Below are 21,839 nucleotides of genomic sequence, written 5' to 3' on the forward strand. Positions count from 1 at the left end.
TAAATGACTTTCACAGGTACAGTGTTTCAGGTTTCCCTTGAGTCCCCTGGCAAGTTGACAGTTTGGTGCTTTCAGGGCTCATAGCTGGAATTGAAGGGTCTGTTCAGGTGGCACTTTTACCTGCATATGCTTTCTCAGGGAAGAATAGTGCAGAGCAGATCTCTCCCTAGTGATTACACATTCAGTGCAAACCTAAGCTGAGTCAGGTGGGCATTGCCAGTGGCTGCTGGAAAGCCAGCCCCTAGGGGATTTCCTGATCTCCTGGAGCAGGCACAGCTCTTGAGAGGCCTTCATCATTGTCATTAAAGCTGACTTTAGAGCTCCAGGGTCAACCAGATAGCTAAGGGTGTGTTTCCACTGTTGGCTGTACCCAGACATCCTATGGGAAAAATAATGATTGGAGTTGTAAGATGATGGGAGTCCTGGGCATCCTTGGTCCTCTGCAGAGCCATCATTACCTGGGGCCATTTGATGCTGTTGCTGTTTGTCAAGCCAGTTCTTCTTCTTCTTCAGGACAGTGAACTATTTTTTTTAAAAAATAAAGGTTTATTTATTAATTATATGTATATGTGACACATCCTGCATGCCTTGAACCTGGAAACCTGACTGGGGTGATAAAGGAAGGGACCGGAAGAAGATGAGGAAGAGGGCTATAGCCAGAATACAAAGGGAATAAATTGTAAATAATAATAATAATAATAATAATAATAATAATAATAATGATGATGATGATGATGATAATTTTAAAAAAGAAGATGGCAAGGTAATATCTTTTTCATTTTTTAACATTATTTATAATTCTTCTCCAGGAGATCTTCCTAACTAAGTTGTCGACATGTAGCTGGTGCTGGTTTCAGTTGACGCTCTTTGTGTTCTTAACTCTTAGGGATTAACCAACAGAAACTCCCAGGTTCTTCCTGACTCCACCCCACCTCCAAATCATCACGTAGCTAACTCAAACAGGAATCTTTGTAGGGGAAATGCATACCTAGTGATTGACAAGTCTCAAGAAATTATTTCTGACTTAGCTTTGATGTCCGATGATTTCACTTACTTTAGACAAACCATGAACTTGCCCTTTGGCGGTAATGACAAAGGAAAGTGTGGTCAATTGGTTAACTATTATTTCTGTGTGTGTCGGGGAGGCCTTTCTCTGCAGTTCTCAGTATCTGGTACACTTTACCACTCAGGACTCCCCTGCAGAAGCAAGACAGTGATCAGGGAGGCCTTCCTCATCTTCTACCGGTCCCACCCTCCTTCCCTCCTCACCCCTATGCCCCTGCCCTCCCCTAGTCCACTGATAGGGGAAGTCCTCCTCCCCTATCAGCTAGCTGACACTAGCCTATTAGGTCTCATCAGGACTGTCTGAATCATCTTTCTCTGTGGCCTAGTAAGGCCACCTTGCCAGGGGGATGTGATCAAAGAGCAGGCAACCAAATTCACTACAGAGACTGCCCCTGCTCCCCTTATTAGGCAACCCCCTATGGAGACTGAGTTGCCCATGGGCTACAACTGAGCAAGGGGTCTAGCTCCTCTCCATGCATGATCCTTGGCTGATTCCATCAGTCTCTGTAGTCCTCTCTGGGCCCAGATTTTTTTTTGTCTCTGTTCGTCTTCTTGTGGAGCTTCTGTCCCCTCCAGGCCTATCTCCCATTTCTTCCATAAGATTCCCTGCACTCTGCCCAAAGTTTGGCTATTAGCTTCAGCATCTGCTTTGATAATGTGATGGGTAGAGTCTTCCAGAGGCCCTCTGTGGTAGGCTCCTGTCCTGTTCCCTGTCTTCTCCTACTTCTGATGTCCATCCTGTTTGCCCTTCTGAATGAGGACTAAGCATCTTCCCTAGGGTCTTCTTTGTTGTTTAACTTTTTTAGGACTACAGATTTTAGTATGAGTATCCTATATTATATGGTTAATATCCACTTATAAGTGAGTATGTACCATGTGTGTCTTTTCGCTTCTGGGTTACCTCACTTAGGATGATCTTTTTTACTTCCATCCATTTGCCTACAAATTTCATACTTTCCTTGTTTTTAATTGCTGAGTAGTATTCCATTGTGTAAATGTACCACAATTTCTGTATCCACTCCTCAGTTGAGGGACATGTAGGTTATTTCCAGCTTCTGGCTATTATGAATAGAGCTGCTATGAACATAGTTGAACAAATGTCCTTGTTGTGTGGTTGAGCATCTTTTGGATATATGCCCAGGAGTGGTATGGCTGGATCTTGAGGTAGCACTATTCCTGATTGTCTGAGAAAGTGCCAGATTGATTTCCAAAGTGGTTATATAAGTTTACACTCTCACCAGCAATGGAGGAGGGTTCTCTCGCCATCTTCTAATCAAGTCTTTCATTACTATATCTGTTAGGATTCTCCAGAGGACACACACACACACACACACACACACACACACATGGGATGGGGGTGGGGGACTATCGTGTTGCCGCTATTGACAGAAGAGAAGTCAGATACAGAGTGTAATTTGAGCTTAAAAAAAAATATTGATGTCACTGGTTTAAGTGCCCCTTCATTATTGAGTCATTGCTTAAATATGTGCTTCCAAGGGCTGATCTTCCTCTAGCACACCAGTGTTGATATTTTAAACCACGAATGCTGATAGGTGAGTTCATTACCCATCACTGACTGGTCCTGGGGTAGACATAACCTAGGATTACACATTTGGAAAGAAGAGCCCGAATCAACTGTATTCCCGGTAATAACAACTCAGGGGTGGGCAGGTGTGATATGAGAAAATCTAGTGTCTTGAAGAGAAAGAGACCCATGCAGAGAAAATTTGTGGAGAATGAGGAGACATGTCTAACTCTTCTCCTCATTTTATGTTCTTTTGCAGAGATTATTTTCTAGATCTTTGTGAAACAAAGTAGGTCACACCTCTTGAATTCTACAGAGAGCAAAGGGCCCAGGAGTGTCTTGGAAGCTGCAGCTTTGTTCTATTAGAAGACAAATAAAACCACAGCAGGCAAAACCAGAACAAAAATTCCTATTGCCTACTAAGCTTTTCAGAGGTATCTCCATTTTAAATCATAATAGTGTGCCTTGGAACTCTTGACCTGGTCCCATGTCCACCCCCACCCCCAGCAAAACACACACTCATTTAACTAAAATCACAAGGCCCAACATCTTCATTTTCTTATCAGAGTTTATTGTTATACATTATGAGGTATCATGCCACTTTTAGAATTATATAGAGGGTTTTTTTTCCTTTAAAAAAAAAAACCCAGAGGGGAAAAAAAAATGTTCCCAGTAATTTTCATTCAATGTGAATGACAAGAATATTATAGCTATAAACATTGAAATAACCATTTCATTTCTTCCTGAGGAAGCCCCATATTATAAGTAATGAAAAAGGGAATTCTATACAAAGCTAGTTTGAAATCATGTTCTCTCCCTTGTTCTTTTCTCGTGGATTTCTGTTGCTTTCAGGGTAGCATAATAGCCAGCTGGTGTTCATAGCGGGAAGCACGTGGGTGTCCTTTAGTATTTGGAGCTGTCTCTTTGACATGCCTAGCGGTCAAAACCCTTTCACAGGGTTGCCGTTCTACACTGCTTCCAACACATCCTTGTGAGTGAGCAGGTCTCGGTATCCCCTCCCCCTGCTTCTCCTCTCTCTCTTTTCTGATTCATTATAAGTGCTATTTTTGCCATTTATTTCACAGTCACTGTCTACCCACAGTAAAGGATGTCAGTAGCCAATTTATCTGGAGGATCAAAAGTGGAGACATATGTCAGCTTATTTCCTCACCCGCTCCATGAGCTGACATGCTGTCACCAGTGAGACTGCGACAGCTGAAGCCTCTGGGTCTCATGACCCCCTTGAGCCAATTTTCTTAAACTAATGGACGCAGAAATGAGGGGTGATCGTCCTGCTGGGTTTGGCAGGCGATGCTTCCAAAGTGGCAGCAGTAAGAGGGAAGACTGACTTCGTTGTATTTTGATTTTGCTTCCCAGTCAGGGTTCTTAAAATTTGGTTGTTTTTCTGATTACTGCTTAAAAACAAACAAACAAACAAACAAACAAAAAACAAAAACCAAAAACCACTGTATTCTTTTAGTACATGAAACATAGAAAAACTTTAAATGGATGAGTCGATAATTGTGTATACAGAAATAAGTGGTGAGTGAAAGCATCTCATTCTTGGTTTTTAGCTGGAAAATAACCATAAAAGTGCAGCATTATGAACTGTAATGCAGTCAAAAATTTTTAGGCTGTTGACTTCCTTGCATATCGTTTTTCCAAACATACCTCGCAGAATACTCTCTAAGGGCTTGTGTAGTCACAGCAGGGAATGTATTTATTTACTTATATTTACATGTGTCAATTACAAGACATAATTATATATTAACACAGGAAAGTACGATCTCCTGTACTGTTTTGAATCCTTGACTCATTATATGTCTAATTTAAATTAAATATATTTCATGAGCCATGTCCATCTTTGTACTTACTGTGCCTGTTTTTGTAGATAGTCCATATATTTGACTATGCTCTGTCATTGGGGAAAGATGTGGAAGATACATAAGATATTCTCAATCATGGGACTTTACCTGTTTGCTCAGTTGTCTCCACCCTGTAGCACAATGATTGTTTAAAATGTTAGATTAAAATTTTTTATAGCAGTCCATTTTCACATAAGTCTGTACATTATACAACTTCCTTTGGGATTACCTGGAAAAACGGCTGTTTTCCCGTAATTTAAATCTGAGTCCTTAAAGCACCGCAAGGAACTGTCGTTAGTTTTCAGTTAGCAGAGTTTGTTCAGTAGCTGGTCTGCACATTTAAAGGTCACGGGGTCTCAGAGAGAACATTTCCTGCAGACTCCGCATGCATTTCCGTACAACTGGGGGTGGCTGGAATAAGCCGGAAGCTTAGAGCAGGAAGCAAAGCATTCTCAGTGATGTTCACCATATCTCTCTGTTAGAGGGTTTAGTCAGTACTCTTCCAGTATCACTCACCATTTTGATGCACAAATGTGTTTCTGTTTCCAGTACAGAGCTACGTGAGCACACTGGACAATGCGCAAGGAGAATCACCTCCCTTGCTTTTCTTTGATGGAGACAAAGCCCATACATTACTTCCCAGTCTCTGTTCTCACACACAATCATGGCCTATGCTGGCAGCATTTTTCACACTTTTTGGAATTTTACACGGTGATGTTTATCATCTTATGGGATACTCCACAGAATCAAGTAAGAAAACATTTTACAGTCAAACAGTGGTCCAGAAATCTACAGAAATACAACTTTAGTTGATATACAAAACTGTAAATATTACTATGAAATGGAACAGGTCTTTGTCAGTGTTTCTGTTCTTTGTTTTTAAATTTACGTTGGTTGCTGTTGACTTCCACATGAGTACAGAGTAGTCTACTCTCACTCATCAGATACGGGTTAAGAGGAAGGCCATAGGCCCAGATGTTTCTTAAAGATACTTTTTATGTCCCCCCCCCCCCCCCCCCCAATCATCCACATGCCAGCACATGGAGAGCTTTGCTTGTTTTTCTTGATGAAGAGGTATGTGTTTGACAGCTTTTTGGTTGCTTCTCTGAGCTCTGGAGGAGGAGTGTGTGCCAGTACCCGGGATGGGTTCCTGTTTCCTCCGTGCTACCTCACCTTCTGCAGCTCCTGTCTCAGCCACGAGGGCAGAGGCTGCCCGAGCCTGTGCAGCAGCTTCGAGAGCTCCACGTTGTGGTCGCGGTAGTAGCTGGACAGAAACGCTCTGCTCTGAGTGAGAAGGAGGGAGAAACGCACATTTTATTTTCCTAAAATCCATTTCCTGCACGTTGACTCTGCTGAAGTGAGTACCTCGTGCGCTAGATTCGGGTCAGGATTTGCATGCAGGGCGTGAACTGCGTGGGTCTGCCTTTCTGTCTGCAATCTGCAGTAGCAGAGGCAAACACTGCAGTGTCGAAGCTTGCAACCCCAAGCGGGCGACAAGCTTGTGTTTCCACCGCAGAGTGGAGTCTCCTGTTTGCACACTATTTGCACAGAGTTAGACACATTATTCCTTTAAGAAAACTCAGTATGTATATACAGAGTAACCTTATTGACATCTACCCTCAGTATCCTGAAAAGCTGAGTTTCTCTTGTTTATCTAGCCTAGCATCTACTTTATACATTAGCTCAGTTTGTCTACGTTAGAGTGAAATAAACACTAAGATATAGCTTAGTGTCTTTTAATAACTACATGTAGAAGTAGCTTTGATGTAAAAATTAAGTTTATATTTTTATTGAAACGATGGACAAATTATCTTTCAACATCTTGTAGTGTACTCTGTTTTTACAGTGATCTGATGGTTTATTTTGATAGTCACACAAACACAATTAGAATCTTACAGTGTAATTTCTTTATGAAAACAATAGGTCCCTTTCTTCCCTGTGCCTTCTGTACAGACTTTGATTGTCACCTGACTGAGGTTCTGTCTATCAGATCAGCATAATGAATGTTCCTCTAAACTTTGAAGGATAAAAATTTGTCAAATAAATGCAGATTACTGAGAAATTTCACCTCAGGAATGTCAGTTAACATAATTTATTAAATACTGTGAGAAAAAAAAGTCCCAAATATTTAATTTTCTGAGCTCTAAAAAAAAACAATCAACTTACATAGTATATATAATAGTTGAAGTATATATTAAATATGAAATGAATAAATATTAGTATATGCAAATTAAGCACAAAGGAAAGATACAGGGCACACGAATCATGAAAAGGTTAGCCTTAGGCACTGCCCATGTCGTTGTTTTAGGCATGTGTCCATTTTCTCAAAGCCTACACTCTGTGCTGGGTGACTACTGAGAGACGTGTTAATTCTCTTGTCCCGTAGCATATTAACAGCTCAAAGCTTAATATATTATATTAGCAGTTAACATTATAACCATGGTCCACGGAACCATTTGGCATTGAAAACAGAAAATATTTTTCCAGTTTCTGGTTGATATATTTCCTATCTTGGTTTGCTGACATTTTTAGTATTGCAATTTCTGTGCAGCTATCATTCTTCTTCTGTAGGTCACTGTTACCTGTTTTTCAGATTTATAATCACAAACTCAATTTTCTTTCATTCTAACAAGACATATTAATTATGTAAACAAAAAAATCAAAACAACCAACCTAGATCTATTGAAACACAAATACTACTTTCCATTTTGACTAAAATGTTATCTTATTGCATTTTATGTATTTTAGTGTGTGTGTGTGTGTGTGGTGTGTATGTGGTATATGTGTTTGTATGGGTGTGTGCGTGCACATGCCATGGTGCAAGGGAAGACATCAGAGAAAAGCTCACAGCCATTGGTTCTCCCTTTCCACTGTATGTGTCATAGTGGTAGGAGCCTTTGGCTGTTTAGCCCTCTCTCCCACCACTAATTTCCTTCTTCTTCTTTTTTTTTTTTTGTAATTTGTGTTATTTTAATACCATTTTCTTCTCTGAAATAGTGCATTTTGTATTTTATTATTTCCCACTTTTAATTGTTTGACAGCTTTCATATATTTACACAGTGAAATTTAGTAATTCAACCCTGTTTCCACCCCCCCTCCTTCCCCCTCCCTTCTCCAGCAGGATAAGTCATGCTTGTTAGGTGGGGGGTTGCTTTGTTCATGTGTAGCCACAGATAAAAGTCCCTCTCTCCACAGGATGCCTTTCTGCTCTTGGGAAGGAGTAATTCTGTAACACAGAGTGGACGTGAAAACAGGAGGGGCCCACTATCTTTTAGTTTATATAAGGGCTGAGAGCTGTTCTTAATCACTTTTCTAAGAAACTATGTGAAATTATTCTTATTTATCATTTCTGCATTTTATATTTTCAGGTTACATACTTACATCAGAATCCATCGGTGGATACTTTCTTCCTTTACTCTTTCCAAGGCATTTAGTTTTTCCTTCTTCCAATAGCTGACACCAAAAGCCTTTATGAGAATCAAATCTAAAAATAGAAGCAATTGACCAAATTAATAAAAAAGTTGTTTTCAAGCAGTTTATGAGCTACAAAGACCAGCTATCAGTCCATAACCAGGGAAATGGGAGTTTTTTTTTTTTTTTTAAATATCTTTCAGCCTCTTACATAAAGTCTTCTGGCACACACTTCCTAATTTTCAGCCCATCTGTCATATTTGTGAGGTTGCCAGGTTCTTAATAGAATGATTTCCAGAAGCTTTCCTATTAATAGAAACTTGTTTCTCAGCAATAAGGGCCCATCTTCACCCTCTGCAAGGCAACCAAGTCTTTTGTACTTCAGAGGGATACAATTTGAATTCTCTGGCTAACATTCTCTTTAGTGAGCTTGTTAAATTTTGGTATGAGGTTAGCACGTAAGTGAAAATGCTTATAAATTGACTTTTTTTTTTGCCATAATTACAGAAGAAATGATAGTAATATGCTAAATTTACATTTTTACCTACACCACTGTTTTGTTCATTTTTTTTTCTCATTTGGGCCTTTGTTATAGCTCTTTTAAGAAGTAATAGCACAGTGTTTTGTTTTTTGAATACTCACTAAATATAAGATAGATAATGGGGTTGGATGTGAGGTGGTCCATGCCTTTAATCCCAGTACTCGGGAAGCAGAGCCAGGACAATCTCTATGAGTTCAAAGCTAGCCTGGTCTACAATGTGAATTCCAGGACAGCCAGAGCTACACAGTCAGAGCCTGTTTCAAAAATCACACACAAGTGTGTGTGCCTTCACCACCCCCCCACACATGTGAGAAAAAAGGATATGTAACAATGAAATAAAAAAAAATGTGTGTCAAGCCTCATTTTTGTGGACTACATGTTTTCTCAGTATTTTGCTGAGTTCAGATCTAGGCTTCCTGACTCTACATTCTAGACCCAGGGTTTCACATGGGCCTATTGCTGTTATTTGTTAAGGCAAAGCCGTGGTTCCCATGCGCAGATGAAACTGTCCAGTGGAAGTAACAGCAATGGTTATTCCTTCATTCTTGTTACCCAGTGATTTCACTGCCATAGTTTCTTCTACTCTAGGAAGAATTACTTAGAGTTACATTTTCTTTGGTGTTCAGTTTACATTACAAAGAATTCTACTTTCAAGCATTTGCTTAATATCAGCCTATCAACAATTTTGGAAATTCAAATGAAAATTATGTTTAAATTATAATAAAACTTAAAATCATTTAAATAATCATGTTGAGGTACCTAAGAATTAAATTAACAAAAAACATGTGTAAGATCACCACTGAAAAAGTCAAAAGCAGAGAAGGCCTAACCAAATGCTGTATATGCAGAGAAGATTAAGTACTGAACAAGCTGACTCCAAGGTTATATGCGAATTCATAAAATTCCAATTAAAACTTGACTAGACCCTGCTATTTTTTTTGTAGAAGTGGAAATTGACTTTGAAATACATATGAAAATATAAAGTACCTAGATAAAACTAAAATAGTTTAAAAAATTTGAAAAAAACTCCTGACTGCTGATTAATCAATGCTGCTCAGAATCACAGTGATGGACCAATAGGACCAAATAATGGATAGATAAAGATACCTCCACCTCTAAGACCACTGACTTTTAACAAATAGGAAGAAGCCAATTCAATCAGGGAGCTAAAGCAAACTTCACTAGAAAAAAATGAATATTTACACAGAAAATAAATAACACCTACTGTTACATCGCACTGATGGAAAATTTAACATGAAATAGATCATTGACCTAAACCTTTAAGTTAAAACTGTAAACATCCTGGGAGAATATAGAAAATATTTTAAATTTTTCTTTTTTTTATTTAGTGTTTTTTTAAAATTTTATTTATATTTTTATAAATCAAGGGCTGAGAAAATTTTAAATCATTTCTTTTTGAGAAAGGGTCTTCTGTATCACAAATTGGGCTCAAACTTACTAGTTATCCAAGGAGGACCTTGAACTCCTGGTCATCCTGCTTTTAATTATTTTTTTTAAAGATTTATTTATTTGAGTGCTCTATCTGCATGTTTACCTCCATGCCAGAAGAGGGCATCAAATGCCAGTATAGATGGTTGTGAGTCACCATGTGGTTGCTGGAAACTGAACTCAGGACCTCGGGAAGAACAGGCAGTGCTCTTAACCACTGAGCCATCTCTCCAGCCCCCCTCATCCTGCTTTCACTGTAGTTCTTGGATTGAAGGTGTGCACTTCCAAGTCCCTGGTTTATGCTATACTGAGGATCAAACCCATGGCTCAGTGCATGCTAAGCAAGCACTCTATCAAATAACTCACATCCCCACCCTACATAAAACATCTTCCTACCCTTAGGTTACTTTTTAATATAGATTATAAAATGATACTTCAGAAAAGAAATAGAAAACTGGAGACTACAGTATATATTTGTAAAATGTGTATTTGAAATGTAACTATTCAGAATATAAAAGATAAAGGGCTAATGGAAAAATGGAGGGGACTTTAATGGATGGGGAGGAAAGGCAATATAGTGGGAGAGGAAGGGATAAATAACATTCATATGTGCGAGAAAAACCATAGGAAAAATACAGTACTACATATGTGTGCATACATAATGGTATATATATATACATACATATTTTTAATGACGTTATGTCACATGAGATGATGGTACTCCCCCCAAAGCCAAGCAGCATCTAACAAAATACTAGTTCCTCCGATGAGAAGCATCCCCTTAAGTTGTTGGCTGGTGGAAACACAAGACTTTCTCAAAGCAGGTTGTGCCACTGTCATTGCTCCTAGTAAGATAAGACCCTATTGTTGAAGAAACTGTGAACTTGATGGCATTAAGCTGGAACTGACCTGGCAGCCTCCTCCCTGAGGACTGGCTTTCATTGTAGTGCACTGTGCTATGCAAGCTACTGACGGAGAGGAACAAATGCTTGTCCTACCCAGCTATAAAGTCTGTGAATCATGACAATGATGGGCCCACCAATATATCCATAATGATGCAGTAATGGCACTTGTATCTTGGATATAACCAATAGCTGCCCACTGGACAGAAGATCCTGTCAGTGGGAGGAAAGTCACATCTGGTAATGTAAAGTCAGCCAACTTACCTTTGGCTAAAGAACTCACTAATGCCATTTGCCCAAATTAATGTAATTTCTAGCTGCATTCTAATGAGCCTCATATTCATGAATAAGTGGCACTTTCACCCTTCATCAAAGAAACTTCTTTTCGCACCGGATGGAGACTCTTACAGAAATCCACCACTTGTCAAAACTCAGAGAATAAATGCGGTGCCCAAGGCCAGTGGCTACATCTGCAACACAACCCATAAACTCTTAAGGCTCAGAGAGCATCGTGGAAGACAGGGCAGAAAGACAGTAAGAAGACCTGGATGCCTGTTGCTTGATGGTGTCTCCTAGACATGACAGTGAAAATTAACCATTAACTCTCAATGATATTGTTGTCTGAAGACCTGATATGACAGTACCATTGACACGCCAATGTGGACAGGGGAAATCACAGTGTCCTATCCCCATTTGAAGAGCTATGGCTGGTCAATGACTACTAAGAGAAGAAGAATGAGTTTCTCCTCAGGACAAGCTGCCACATAGGCTATAGAATCCCAGTGGACACGTGTATATACATGCAGTATTATATGGATTTGGCACATATATGTTATTAATTTGGAGAATATAGGAGGAGCTTGGGGAGGAGAGAGAGGCAGAAGTGATGTAGTGCTCATGTATACAGTTCTCAAAATGTATATATACCTTTTAAAAACTGAGTAAAAAACTGAAAATGATGTAACCAGAGATTTACTCAACTTCATTAGTCATAGAAAAAACACAAATTAAAATTAAAAAGTGAAGTATCACTCATTAATGTAAGTGCTGGAACTCAAAGTCCCAAAGGAAGTGATGTTAAAGATGTGGAGCAAACAGCACCACAGCCAGACTGCCATACTGACAACATGCCAGTACATGATTTACTTGAAGGTATCTATGCATAAAACATGCGTTCATGCAAAAAAATTTGCATAAATGTTCAAAGAAGCTTTGTTCATAACAGAAAAAGGAAAAGGAAACAGCAGCCCTGTCCATTGACTGATGGAAGGAAGACTCCATGACAAAGGTAGACAGATGGTTTATAGGTGCAAGAGCATGAAGCACTCCCAAAAGTAAAATAAGGTTAGGGAGATGGTTCAGCACAGAAAGGCATGGCTGCACTACCCTGAGGACAAGGGTTCAACACCTAGAACCCACATAAAGGTGGAAGGAGAGAACAGACTTCTCATAGCTGCATTCTGACATGACCTCCCTGCAACCCTGTGGCGTGCCCTCTTACACAAAACATTGTGTACACATACAGTAACAAATTGAACAAAGAAAATTAAGCTTTCTTTCAACTATTTGTTGAAGAAAGTTGTTCAGGTAGCTTACAGAAGGCATCATACAGGGCTTTACTGAGGAAAATGTGTGTGTGTGTCAGTGTATGTTACAAACACTGGCCCAGTGTTTGTAACTGGGCCAGTATGTGTATATGAGCATAGAGAATGGAGGCAAGCCACTGTGTCTGTTTTCCAGGTGGCCTGAGGATTCATTGGTTTTGGTTGCTCACAACATACAGAAAGAGAAGAGGAATGTCAGTGAAGGGCCTTGTAAGGCTGAGGACATAAGATTATTTTGGAGCCTAAGTGAAAAAGTTTGACAGAGATGAAGGAAGATGTCTCAGCATCTATTCATAAAATCAGTAATGGCAATGATCTTTCCACCAAGAACAACCTCAAGTGCCACAGTATCTGAGGGAACATGGAGGAAGAAGAGCCTTTCTCATGTAGGCACTGGTAGCCATTTTGCACCAGGGTCCCTCCAAGCCTCTCCACCTTTTTGAAGAAGTGTAACATACTGCTTATTGTCTGACCTGGTGGTTACCCCACAGCAGAGCTAAAAACACTCCATCATTGTGTCCCCTCTTCATGTACACGATGGTTATCGAGAAACTCGAATGAAAGAGTAAAATGAGAGAGGATAAAGCTGCTCGTAAACTTGTAAAGAAAGTCACTTGGGGACATGTGGAAATAATAAAAGAGACTTGGGTTTAGGAGAAGAAAGATTCTCCAAGGAGAATGACAATCTTGTTTCGGTATTAGTGAAAACATCACCTGTGATGAATGGATGCCAGAGAACATTCAGAGGACACTTAGAAAGCATGTCTGAAATATCTTTAAATTGCAGTTGCATTTCCTACGTGAAACTAAAGCAGATGCCTTTTCAAAATCAAAACACCATGATTTATGTTATAAATACAGGACAAGAACAGAATATGTGTGTGTGTGTGTATCTTAACCTTTTCAAGGTATAATTTAATACTTGCATGTTATGATGTGTACAATCCAATGATTGTACTATTTCTACCAACACACATACACACACAAAACAAAACAAAAAAACAAAACAAAAAACAACAAAAAAACAAAGCCAAAGCCAAACCAAACCATGAACAGACAATCCTTTATTTCTTCTTGAGACAGGGTCTTGCTACGCAGTCCAGGATAATCTGATGCACACAGTACAGGCCAGGCTGGTCTTACACTCATACCAGTTCTCCTGCCTCAGCTTCCAAGTGCTTCAATTATGGGTGTATGTCACATACCTAAGTATAACTTCATCATTTATTGGTATTTCCCCCCCCTGGCATGGATATGCTAAGTTAATCCATTTACTAGGTAAAAAGCATTTGGATTGTTTCTTGGTTTTATATATAATGAATAAAGCTTCTATGAATATTTATGTCCAAGTTTTTAATTTTATGCCTTTACTTATCTTGGGATAGATCCTACAAGCAAAACTCGGCTGTTGGTGAGATGGTGTTTAATTTTGAAGAAACTACAACATCACTTGCCAAAGGGCTTACATATTATGCCAGTGTGTAAAGTTTAGAAATTTCCCGTATCCTTGCCGACCTTTGGTATTACGCTTTGGGTCCACGGCCGTTTGTTTCGTCTTTTGGAGTACAGCCGTTCTTTGGCACTGAGTGGTATCTCAATGGGACTTTTAATTTGTATCCGTATCTAGACACACATTTATGTGGAAAGTGACATTTAAAAATTCCTTGACCATATTCCAGAGCAGGCAAAATTCCCAAGAGTAGTAGAGTATCACAAACTGGACTTGATGGAAATAAAAGAAAGGAAGGAAAGAAGGAAGGAAGGAAGAAAAAAGAAAGAAAGAAAACTAGCTAAAAATTTAGTGGGCAGGGAGGTGAAGGGAGATATAAAAGGAGTGGGAGGGAGAGGGGTGAATATGATCAAACACATGACATAAAACCCTCAGAGAATCAATAAAATACAAAAATTCATTCTAAGATCCCAGATTTTTAAAAACGAAGCTTTTAATATTGTATATAACTTATATGTTTTTGTGTTGTGTGAATATGCAAGCCACAGCACATATGTGAAGGTCAGAGGACGAATTGGCAGCTAAAGCTTGCTTTCCACCATGAGAGACCTGGCGATCAAACTCAGGGGGTCCAGCTTTGGGGCAAGAGCTCTACCTACTGAGCAGACTCTAGGGGATGTTATTTACATTAGAAAAGAGGCATAGCATTGGTTTTCTCTGATCCCAACATCCTATGCTGATGGGAGGAGCTCACATATTGGAAGTATGTATTTCAAAGACAACCGGTTTCAATCTTGCCTTCCCAACTCACTTACTGTGACTTTTAGGTTCTCTTTTCTGTGCTTTAGTTTTTTTACATTCAAAAAAGTGGAACTAATCAGGTACAGATCTAAACACAGAGTTCCCCAAAGCAGAAACATAAATGACTGAGAAACACTTAAAGAAATGTTCAGTGTCCTCAGTTATGAGGAAAATCTAAATCAAAACTATTTTGAGATTTCATCTTATCCTGTCAGAATGGCCAAGATCAATGAAATACATAGCTTAAGCTGCTGAGGATGTGGGGTAAGAGAAACATTCATCCATTGCTCATGGGAATGCAAAGTTGTACAGTCACCATGGAAAATGGTGGGGCAATTTCTCAGGAACCTAGGAATAGCTCTACTTCAAATCCAGCTATACCACGCATGGGCATATATCCAGAGGTCTTCCACATCCTTCTACAGAGGCATTTGCCCAACCATTTTCATTGCTGCCCTATTCATAATAGTGAGAAATTGGAAATAGGTTAGTTACTCATCAACAGATGAATGGATGAAGAAAGTGTGGTAACTTATAAAATGGAATATTACTTAGTTATTAAAAATGAAATCATTAAATTCACAGGCAAATGGATGGAGATAGAAAAAAAAATCATCCTGAGTGAGGTAACTCAGATCTCAAAAGGAAAATATGGTATCTATTCATTTATATGTAGATGTTAGCTGTTAAATCTTCAATAAGCAGGCTATAATACAAATAACCACAGAGGTTAGCTATAGAGTAAGGGAGTAGGTGGGAGGGAAGATTTATCTAGGAAAGTGAAATAGCCTACTTACGGCTAGAAGACAGGTGGACTTAAATGCGAGGGTTAAGCAGGAAGGGCCTGCCCAGGTCTAAGTCAGATGGGGTCTAAGTGCTCAGAGGGGATGTGGACACAATCCTGCATCTGTAACCTAGAACCCATCTCCAGTTCACAACTGTTCAGAGAGGAAAAAATTAGTTTTCTCCCATTGAGTCTCACAGGGCATTCAAAGCATACTTATGGGCAAGCCTCATGCCCAACAGATGATCAACACAAAAAGGAACTTAATGGCACTTTTAAGTTTTGTGAATGTGTGTATTTCTATACGTTTGTTGCACTTTTTTTGGCTCTTTTTTCCCCATCTTTATTTGCTTAGTTTGTCCTATTCAAGCTTGTTTTTTATTTCGTATTATTATCATCATATTTATTTATTTATCATTATTCATCAGATGCCTATTTGTTTTCTAATAAGAGAGAACAGGAAAGGGTGTGTAGTTAGGTGGATGAGAAGTTGGACAGGATCTGGGAGGATTTAGGGGAAGGAAAACCCTAACCTGAATATATTATATAAGAAGTCTATTTTCAATAAAAAGATAGGAATTACCAATACCAACCACAGAGTGTTCTTTCGACAACCACACGACGCTCTCACGATGATGTACACGAGTGTGTATCTCCATGTAAGGTACCCAGAAAATAAATGTGTTTGTATACTATATAAACATCTATGAATGTATCATAACCAATCAGAGTAGGCTATCTGTTTTCTTGCCAACACTTAGCATTTCCTTATAGATATCCAGAAAACCAACAGATTCTAATTTTTATTACAACTGCTCTTTGGCAGTTTTAATATGCCGGATTTTACTTAGTCTTATCAGCAGTGATTTAAGAGGGACTTCCTGGCCAATATTAGCTTGACTGCAATTTAAATGATACCAGAAGTTTTTCTGAATTGTCAAGAAGGTTCAAAATTCCCTTGTGACTTAGCCAAGCCTCAGCCAGGAAACACAACAAAACAAAAGATAAACACAGACTATGTCAGCCCCTCACTTCACATTCTCAGTTCCTGCTACTGACATTTTCAAAGTGCATTAGTATTAAATTTTCATTCAACACAATCTGGTCTCATTAATCTGAACATTTGCCCTGACTGAGAAATGAGCTGCAGGATTAGCATTTTGAAACATCTGCTGACCAGTGATTCTGAATGGATAAATGGAGAATTAAAAGTTGATTTTTTTAAAGTTTTGGTTTAGGTGAATTAGCATAATCTGTGTCAAAGCTTGTTAATCCTCTTTTTTTTTTTTTCAAATAACTAGTCAGTTTCTTAGACTATGTAATATGGCTTATGTAGCCTCACGACAGCAACCCTTTCAGAGGCTGGGGTTAAGCTTATGTTGAAGAACAGCTGTACAATGGTAGTCTGATTAGATAATTCCTATATACATTGTTTTAGGTTTATACTGTTTATTTTAAATCCCAAACTCACAAGAGACAACCAGATAAAACAAACAAACAAACAAACAAACAACAGCAACAACAATAGTAAAAAATAAAATAAAAATAGCAGGGTGACAAAAAAAAAGAAAGAAAGAAAGAAAAAAGAAACCCATCATGACAGTAATAAGTCACTTGATATGTAATGTATTATCTGCTGATTCTGTGTGAAATTTAGAATTCTGGAACACGTTCTTCAGGGATTGTGGAAAAAAAAACAACCTGATTATTGAGGTTTTTGCTTGCTTGTTTTTGTTTATTTGTTTTGCCATTCTTTTTGAAAAGAGCCATTGATATTAGAGTAAGCTCTACTGAAGATAACATAGAATCTGCTTAGACTATTCCTGCATATCAAGACTGTATAGTAAATCCTTTGCAGACACTGCCTTCCAATCCCCTATTGTACTATATATGAACACTGAGTTGACGAGGTTAGTAGAGAACTTGTGCTGGTTTATAGTTTACCACACCCATAGAGAACTTTAACTAAAACCAAAAACCCAGCGGAGATAGTAACTTTCCTCTGGATAGCCACAGAGGCCACCTAGAAATGCCAAGGGTTGGAATGGTCCAGTGAGCACATATTTCTTTTTGTTTCTGTAGTAAAATCATAAGCAGTGCTAATGTATACACAGAGTAGTCTCTTGGTAGTTGTGTCAATGCTGTATCTGAGACGTGTTTCTCCTCATAGTCAGGCCATGTCTCCAAGGCACTGAGAAACAGCTGTTGGGCCACAGTGACTCTGATAGGAAGGAGCCATTGTTAGGACGGGCCCAGATAAACAACCTAGAAGGGCAAGGGATGAGGACCGAGCATTTCAAAGCAAGGACAACGAAGTGTATTGTCCAAATATCCTGCAAGTGCACAGCTGGTTTTTACAAGCTGTGTTAGGCCAATCAATGAATGACAAGAAAATGTGGAAAGAAACAACCTAAAAGTATATTACATATGTCAGCAAGGTGACAGCATGCCGGCTCTGCTGGACTAGAAACTGCTTTCACACATTACACCCATTTTACTGTGCAACTTGCCCTGACCAAGTAAGAGAATCTCATAATGGATAATCTCAGCTGGCTACATTCCAGGTGCACAGTGACCCACAGTTCTTTGTATAGAGTAGTATGTTTCTTTGATAGTCATTCTCTCAAGTTCACATTGCCTTTTCCAGCAATGGAGATGAATAAAAAAGCTTTCTGCTGAGCAGGATGCAGAGAGGACAAACACAGCATGCAGGTCAAGGACCACTCTACAAGAAAAAGAAATTATGTCTTTATAGACTACTTTACTTCTTTTTTCTTTCTGAAACACAATGCCTTTGCCAGATGCCCTATAAAAAAAGATACAAAGATAAGCCAACTTGAAATAGAAAATCTTTAGAAAATAAAAGCTTTCTTCTCAAAGAGATACTTAAAGCAGAAATCAGAAAGTGGACTTGAATTTCTAACTGCAAACTAAAAGCATTCAGCTTTCTTTAAGGTCAAGTTGAATGTTAAATACATAAAGCTAGTGTCTATCAATCGTTGGACTGAAACTCCACAAAACTGGCCATTCCAGAAGTAGAGAAAAAGTGGCCCAGTATTTGAATGGTAACAGCAAGGTAAGAGACTACTGGGAAGAAAGCTAAAAACTCCCGAGTTGCAGTATTCTTTGGCCTCTAATCCAGAATGTCTAACACATCTCTACATATGGTTGGTACCCCATGTAAGCAGTGTTTGATATTTTTCTGACAACTCTTTACTACAAGGGATGCTGAAAGGAATCTCACTTTGTAAATTGTCATGGAATAAGAGTGTAACAGCAGAAGCAAACCCAGATGGTTTGTGGAACTGAATCATCTTTATCTGGGAGGTGTTGGGGAAGGGAGTAAAATGGTCAAATAAATTAATAATGATAATTATGATATTAAACATGGAGGAAAGAAAAAAGACATGAAGTTGGAAGGGGTATGCTGATGTGGGCTGGATATGGCAGAAGTTAGGGGGAGGAGAAAATGACTAAAATATATTGCATGAACTCAAATTAATAAATATATTAAATGTTTATATTTTATATAATTTTTTATTTTATGTAATAAAGCATTAAGAATACTTATTATATTTTTAAAAGCATAGTAGAAGAATTTCATAATATAGTCTTTTTTAAGTTTAAGGCTCAACCCATAAATCGTAGAATTAAAGAAATATATAGGGAGACTATGGTTTGTATTCAGTCCATCTCAGTACCTCTGCTGAGTTGCTAAGTTGAGATGGGAGCAAGCACAGACCTCATGACTAATTGCAGAGGGAGAGCCAGGGTGATGTAAGAAAGACTGAGGGTACAAACTTTAAGGCACAGACACAGTATATGAACTAACACTTCCTTAAAATTCTGCTCCCTAGCTTTCTTCTCCCTAATTCTAGTTTCCAGTTAGCTATCTGAGAATACCAGTGAAAACCAGCAATTCTCCAAAACAAAGCAAAAACCAAACACCAGACCATCCACCCACTCACACAAACCAAACCCAAACCAGTGCTGTAGTTGCTGAAGGAAGAATGGCAGGGTCAGAGTCACAGTTGGTAAGGACAAGCAAGAGAAGGAGGCATGCCTAAGCTTATGACAGTGCTGCCTCCTCCTACCCAGTCAGCCACTGGGCTTCTTTTGCTATACGACATGTTTTCCAAGAGCTACTCGAAGGCCAGTTCCTAAACTTTGCCAGTCATTTCTTCATGTTCCCAAGAAGTCCCATATTGCCTGCTAAGTGGGTTCTGTGTTTAACTACTGTCTTAGGGTTACTATGGCTATGATGAAACACCATGACCAATGCAACTTGGGGGAAGGAAAAGAGTTTATTTGGCTTATCATTCCATATCATAATGTGTTCATCATCAAAGGAAATCAGGACAGGAACTCAATAAAGCAGGGCAGGAACCTGGAGGCAGGAGCAGATGCAGAGGCCATGGAGAGGTGCTGCTTGCTTAGCCTGCTTTCTTACATAACTCAGGGCCACCAGAGTTAGCATAACACACAGTGGGCTGGGCCCTCCCCCACCAACCACTAATTTTGAAAATGCCTTACAGCTGGATTTCATGGAGGCATTTTCTTAATTGAGGTTGCCTCCTTTCAGACAACTCTAGCTGTGCCAAGTTGACATAAAACTAGCCAGGACACCTACTTATTTAAAGTAGCCCCTTCTAAGGTTCCTTGTCAGTTTAATGAACCACGACTATTTTTTCCCCTCCATGTTGCTTCTAGGGGAAACCTTTGCCTAGTTAAGAATCAAGAAAATTTAGGACATTTCTTTGCCACACGGTCTAAATGTTCTTTCTCAATTGGAGAATGTCAACCTAGACCATGGCCGACATTCAAAAAGCCATTAATCAGCCAATTCCATCTTCCAACTGCAATTTCTTTGCAATCAGTTCTGTGTTGAAACTTCAGTAAACTCATTAGAATATCAACTTACGTTAAAGCTTCGGAGTAATTATAGTGAGGCGTAACTCCTAGAAACTTCTGGACTTCATCCATCACTGCCGCAGGGTCAGTTCTTAGCTGCTGCCCGTCGATAACTAGCAGCTAAATCACCAAAGCAATAATAAGAAAGAGAAGACATGGGTGTTGAGGAAACGTGTCAACTGCAGAATGTCGAATTCCTGTACTCTGAACTTATCCGGGCACTGTCCTTAGGGATCCTCATGCATTGTTGGGAGGTGCAATCAAGTCATTTTCGTTAGTGACTTGCAAATAAGTCAAGCCAATTAAGCATCCTGATGCTTTGTCACAAGTCAGGGAAATGATATGAAAACTACAATAGTAATGAGGACAAAGTGTGCTTAGGAGTGTGTCCGTGGGATCATGTGAGGGTTGTATCACTCATGCTGGGATGAATGACTGTAGTATAGAAGAAAGCTTTCAATTAAGTCAGATTGCTAGCTCCTGCTCCTAATCCCAGTGCTCAGGAGACCAGGTCAGGGACATCGTGAGGTTGAGGCCAGGAACGGTGTGAGACGCTGTGTCTGAAACAGCAACCACCACCCTCTCCTTGCTCCGGTCCCGCCTCTTGAACAGAAGGTGGTTAAGCTTAGATGTAATGAGTCAGAGAACCCATGCTCTCCCACTTCCATTCAGGAGCATCATTGGAGAAATCCTTTGATAATCTTTGGGGTCAGTCTGTGTTGTAGAGTGAAACGCTGACTCAAAGAAACAAAGCTAAAAAATAAAACAAAATAAAACAACAAAATAAAAACCAAAAGAAACCATGGCAAGGAATCTGTTTCTCTGGTGAGTGGGGACAGACAACCCAGCATGACAGAATGACAGTAAGCCATTCTGGAAGTCACAGACCTTCTCACACAACTTTGTCAAGGCTCCCTTGCCAGTATTTTTAGTTAGTCTACACTGAACGTTCAATGGAACTTACCATGATACGGTCAGACTGCTACATCTAACATGAAGCTACTCAGCTTTCACATGCAGTTAACGAAAACAAGCTGAGTTTTTGGTTTTACTTGACGGTAATAAGTTTAATTAGCTATATGTTCATAGGCATTGTACTGGACACACGGTTTAAGATCAAAAGGACTCACTTCTGGTGTCACTGGGCAGCTTATACAATCCAGAGTAGGGACTGAGTATTTATGGAAGCTAAAGCCAAGAAAAAGAGAAAAAGCAAGCAACGAGAGTAAAAGGACTCATGAAGATTTCAGCAAGGTGTTTCGGGAAGAAATCATGGTCCTTCACTCAACAAAATGATGCTTGTCTGGTTTGGCGAAGACATCCCCCTCATAAGGCTTTATTCATATCAGACCAGGACTTGGTGAATTTGAAACTCTTCAAATTGTGTGCACACAGCCATGGCATGCTAATGCCAACAAATGGTCAGGGAGAATTAGCCTGAGATACTCTTACAAAACTGAGCCAGGTTTTCAACTTCTATTTTTCTTTGCCACTATCACTATTTGCAACTAAAGAATGAAACTAGCAACGT

General features: G+C 39.3%; 1 protein-coding gene across 1 annotated transcript in view; it reads right to left on the reverse strand.

The window, feature by feature from the left end:
• Nucleotides 1-5,515: 5,515 nt before the first annotated feature.
• Nucleotides 5,516-21,839, reverse strand: part of LOC129691959 (bifunctional heparan sulfate N-deacetylase/N-sulfotransferase 3) — a 132,918-nt gene continuing 116,594 nt past the window's right edge. Inside the window, exons 11-13 of the mRNA XM_055628166.1 lie at nucleotides 20,319-20,428; nucleotides 7,837-7,939; nucleotides 5,516-5,739 (exon numbers count right to left, since the gene is read on the reverse strand). Coding sequence (XP_055484141.1) covers nucleotides 5,620-5,739; nucleotides 7,837-7,939; nucleotides 20,319-20,428 — 333 coding nt within the window. The 3' untranslated portion in view covers nucleotides 5,516-5,619. The remainder of the gene's footprint in view (nucleotides 5,740-7,836; nucleotides 7,940-20,318; nucleotides 20,429-21,839) is intronic.

The sequence above is a fragment of the Psammomys obesus genome, unplaced genomic scaffold (assembly GCF_907164565.1).
Source record: "Psammomys obesus unplaced genomic scaffold, mPsaObe1.curated_primary_1811, whole genome shotgun sequence".
NCBI lineage: Eukaryota > Metazoa > Chordata > Mammalia > Rodentia > Muridae > Psammomys > Psammomys obesus.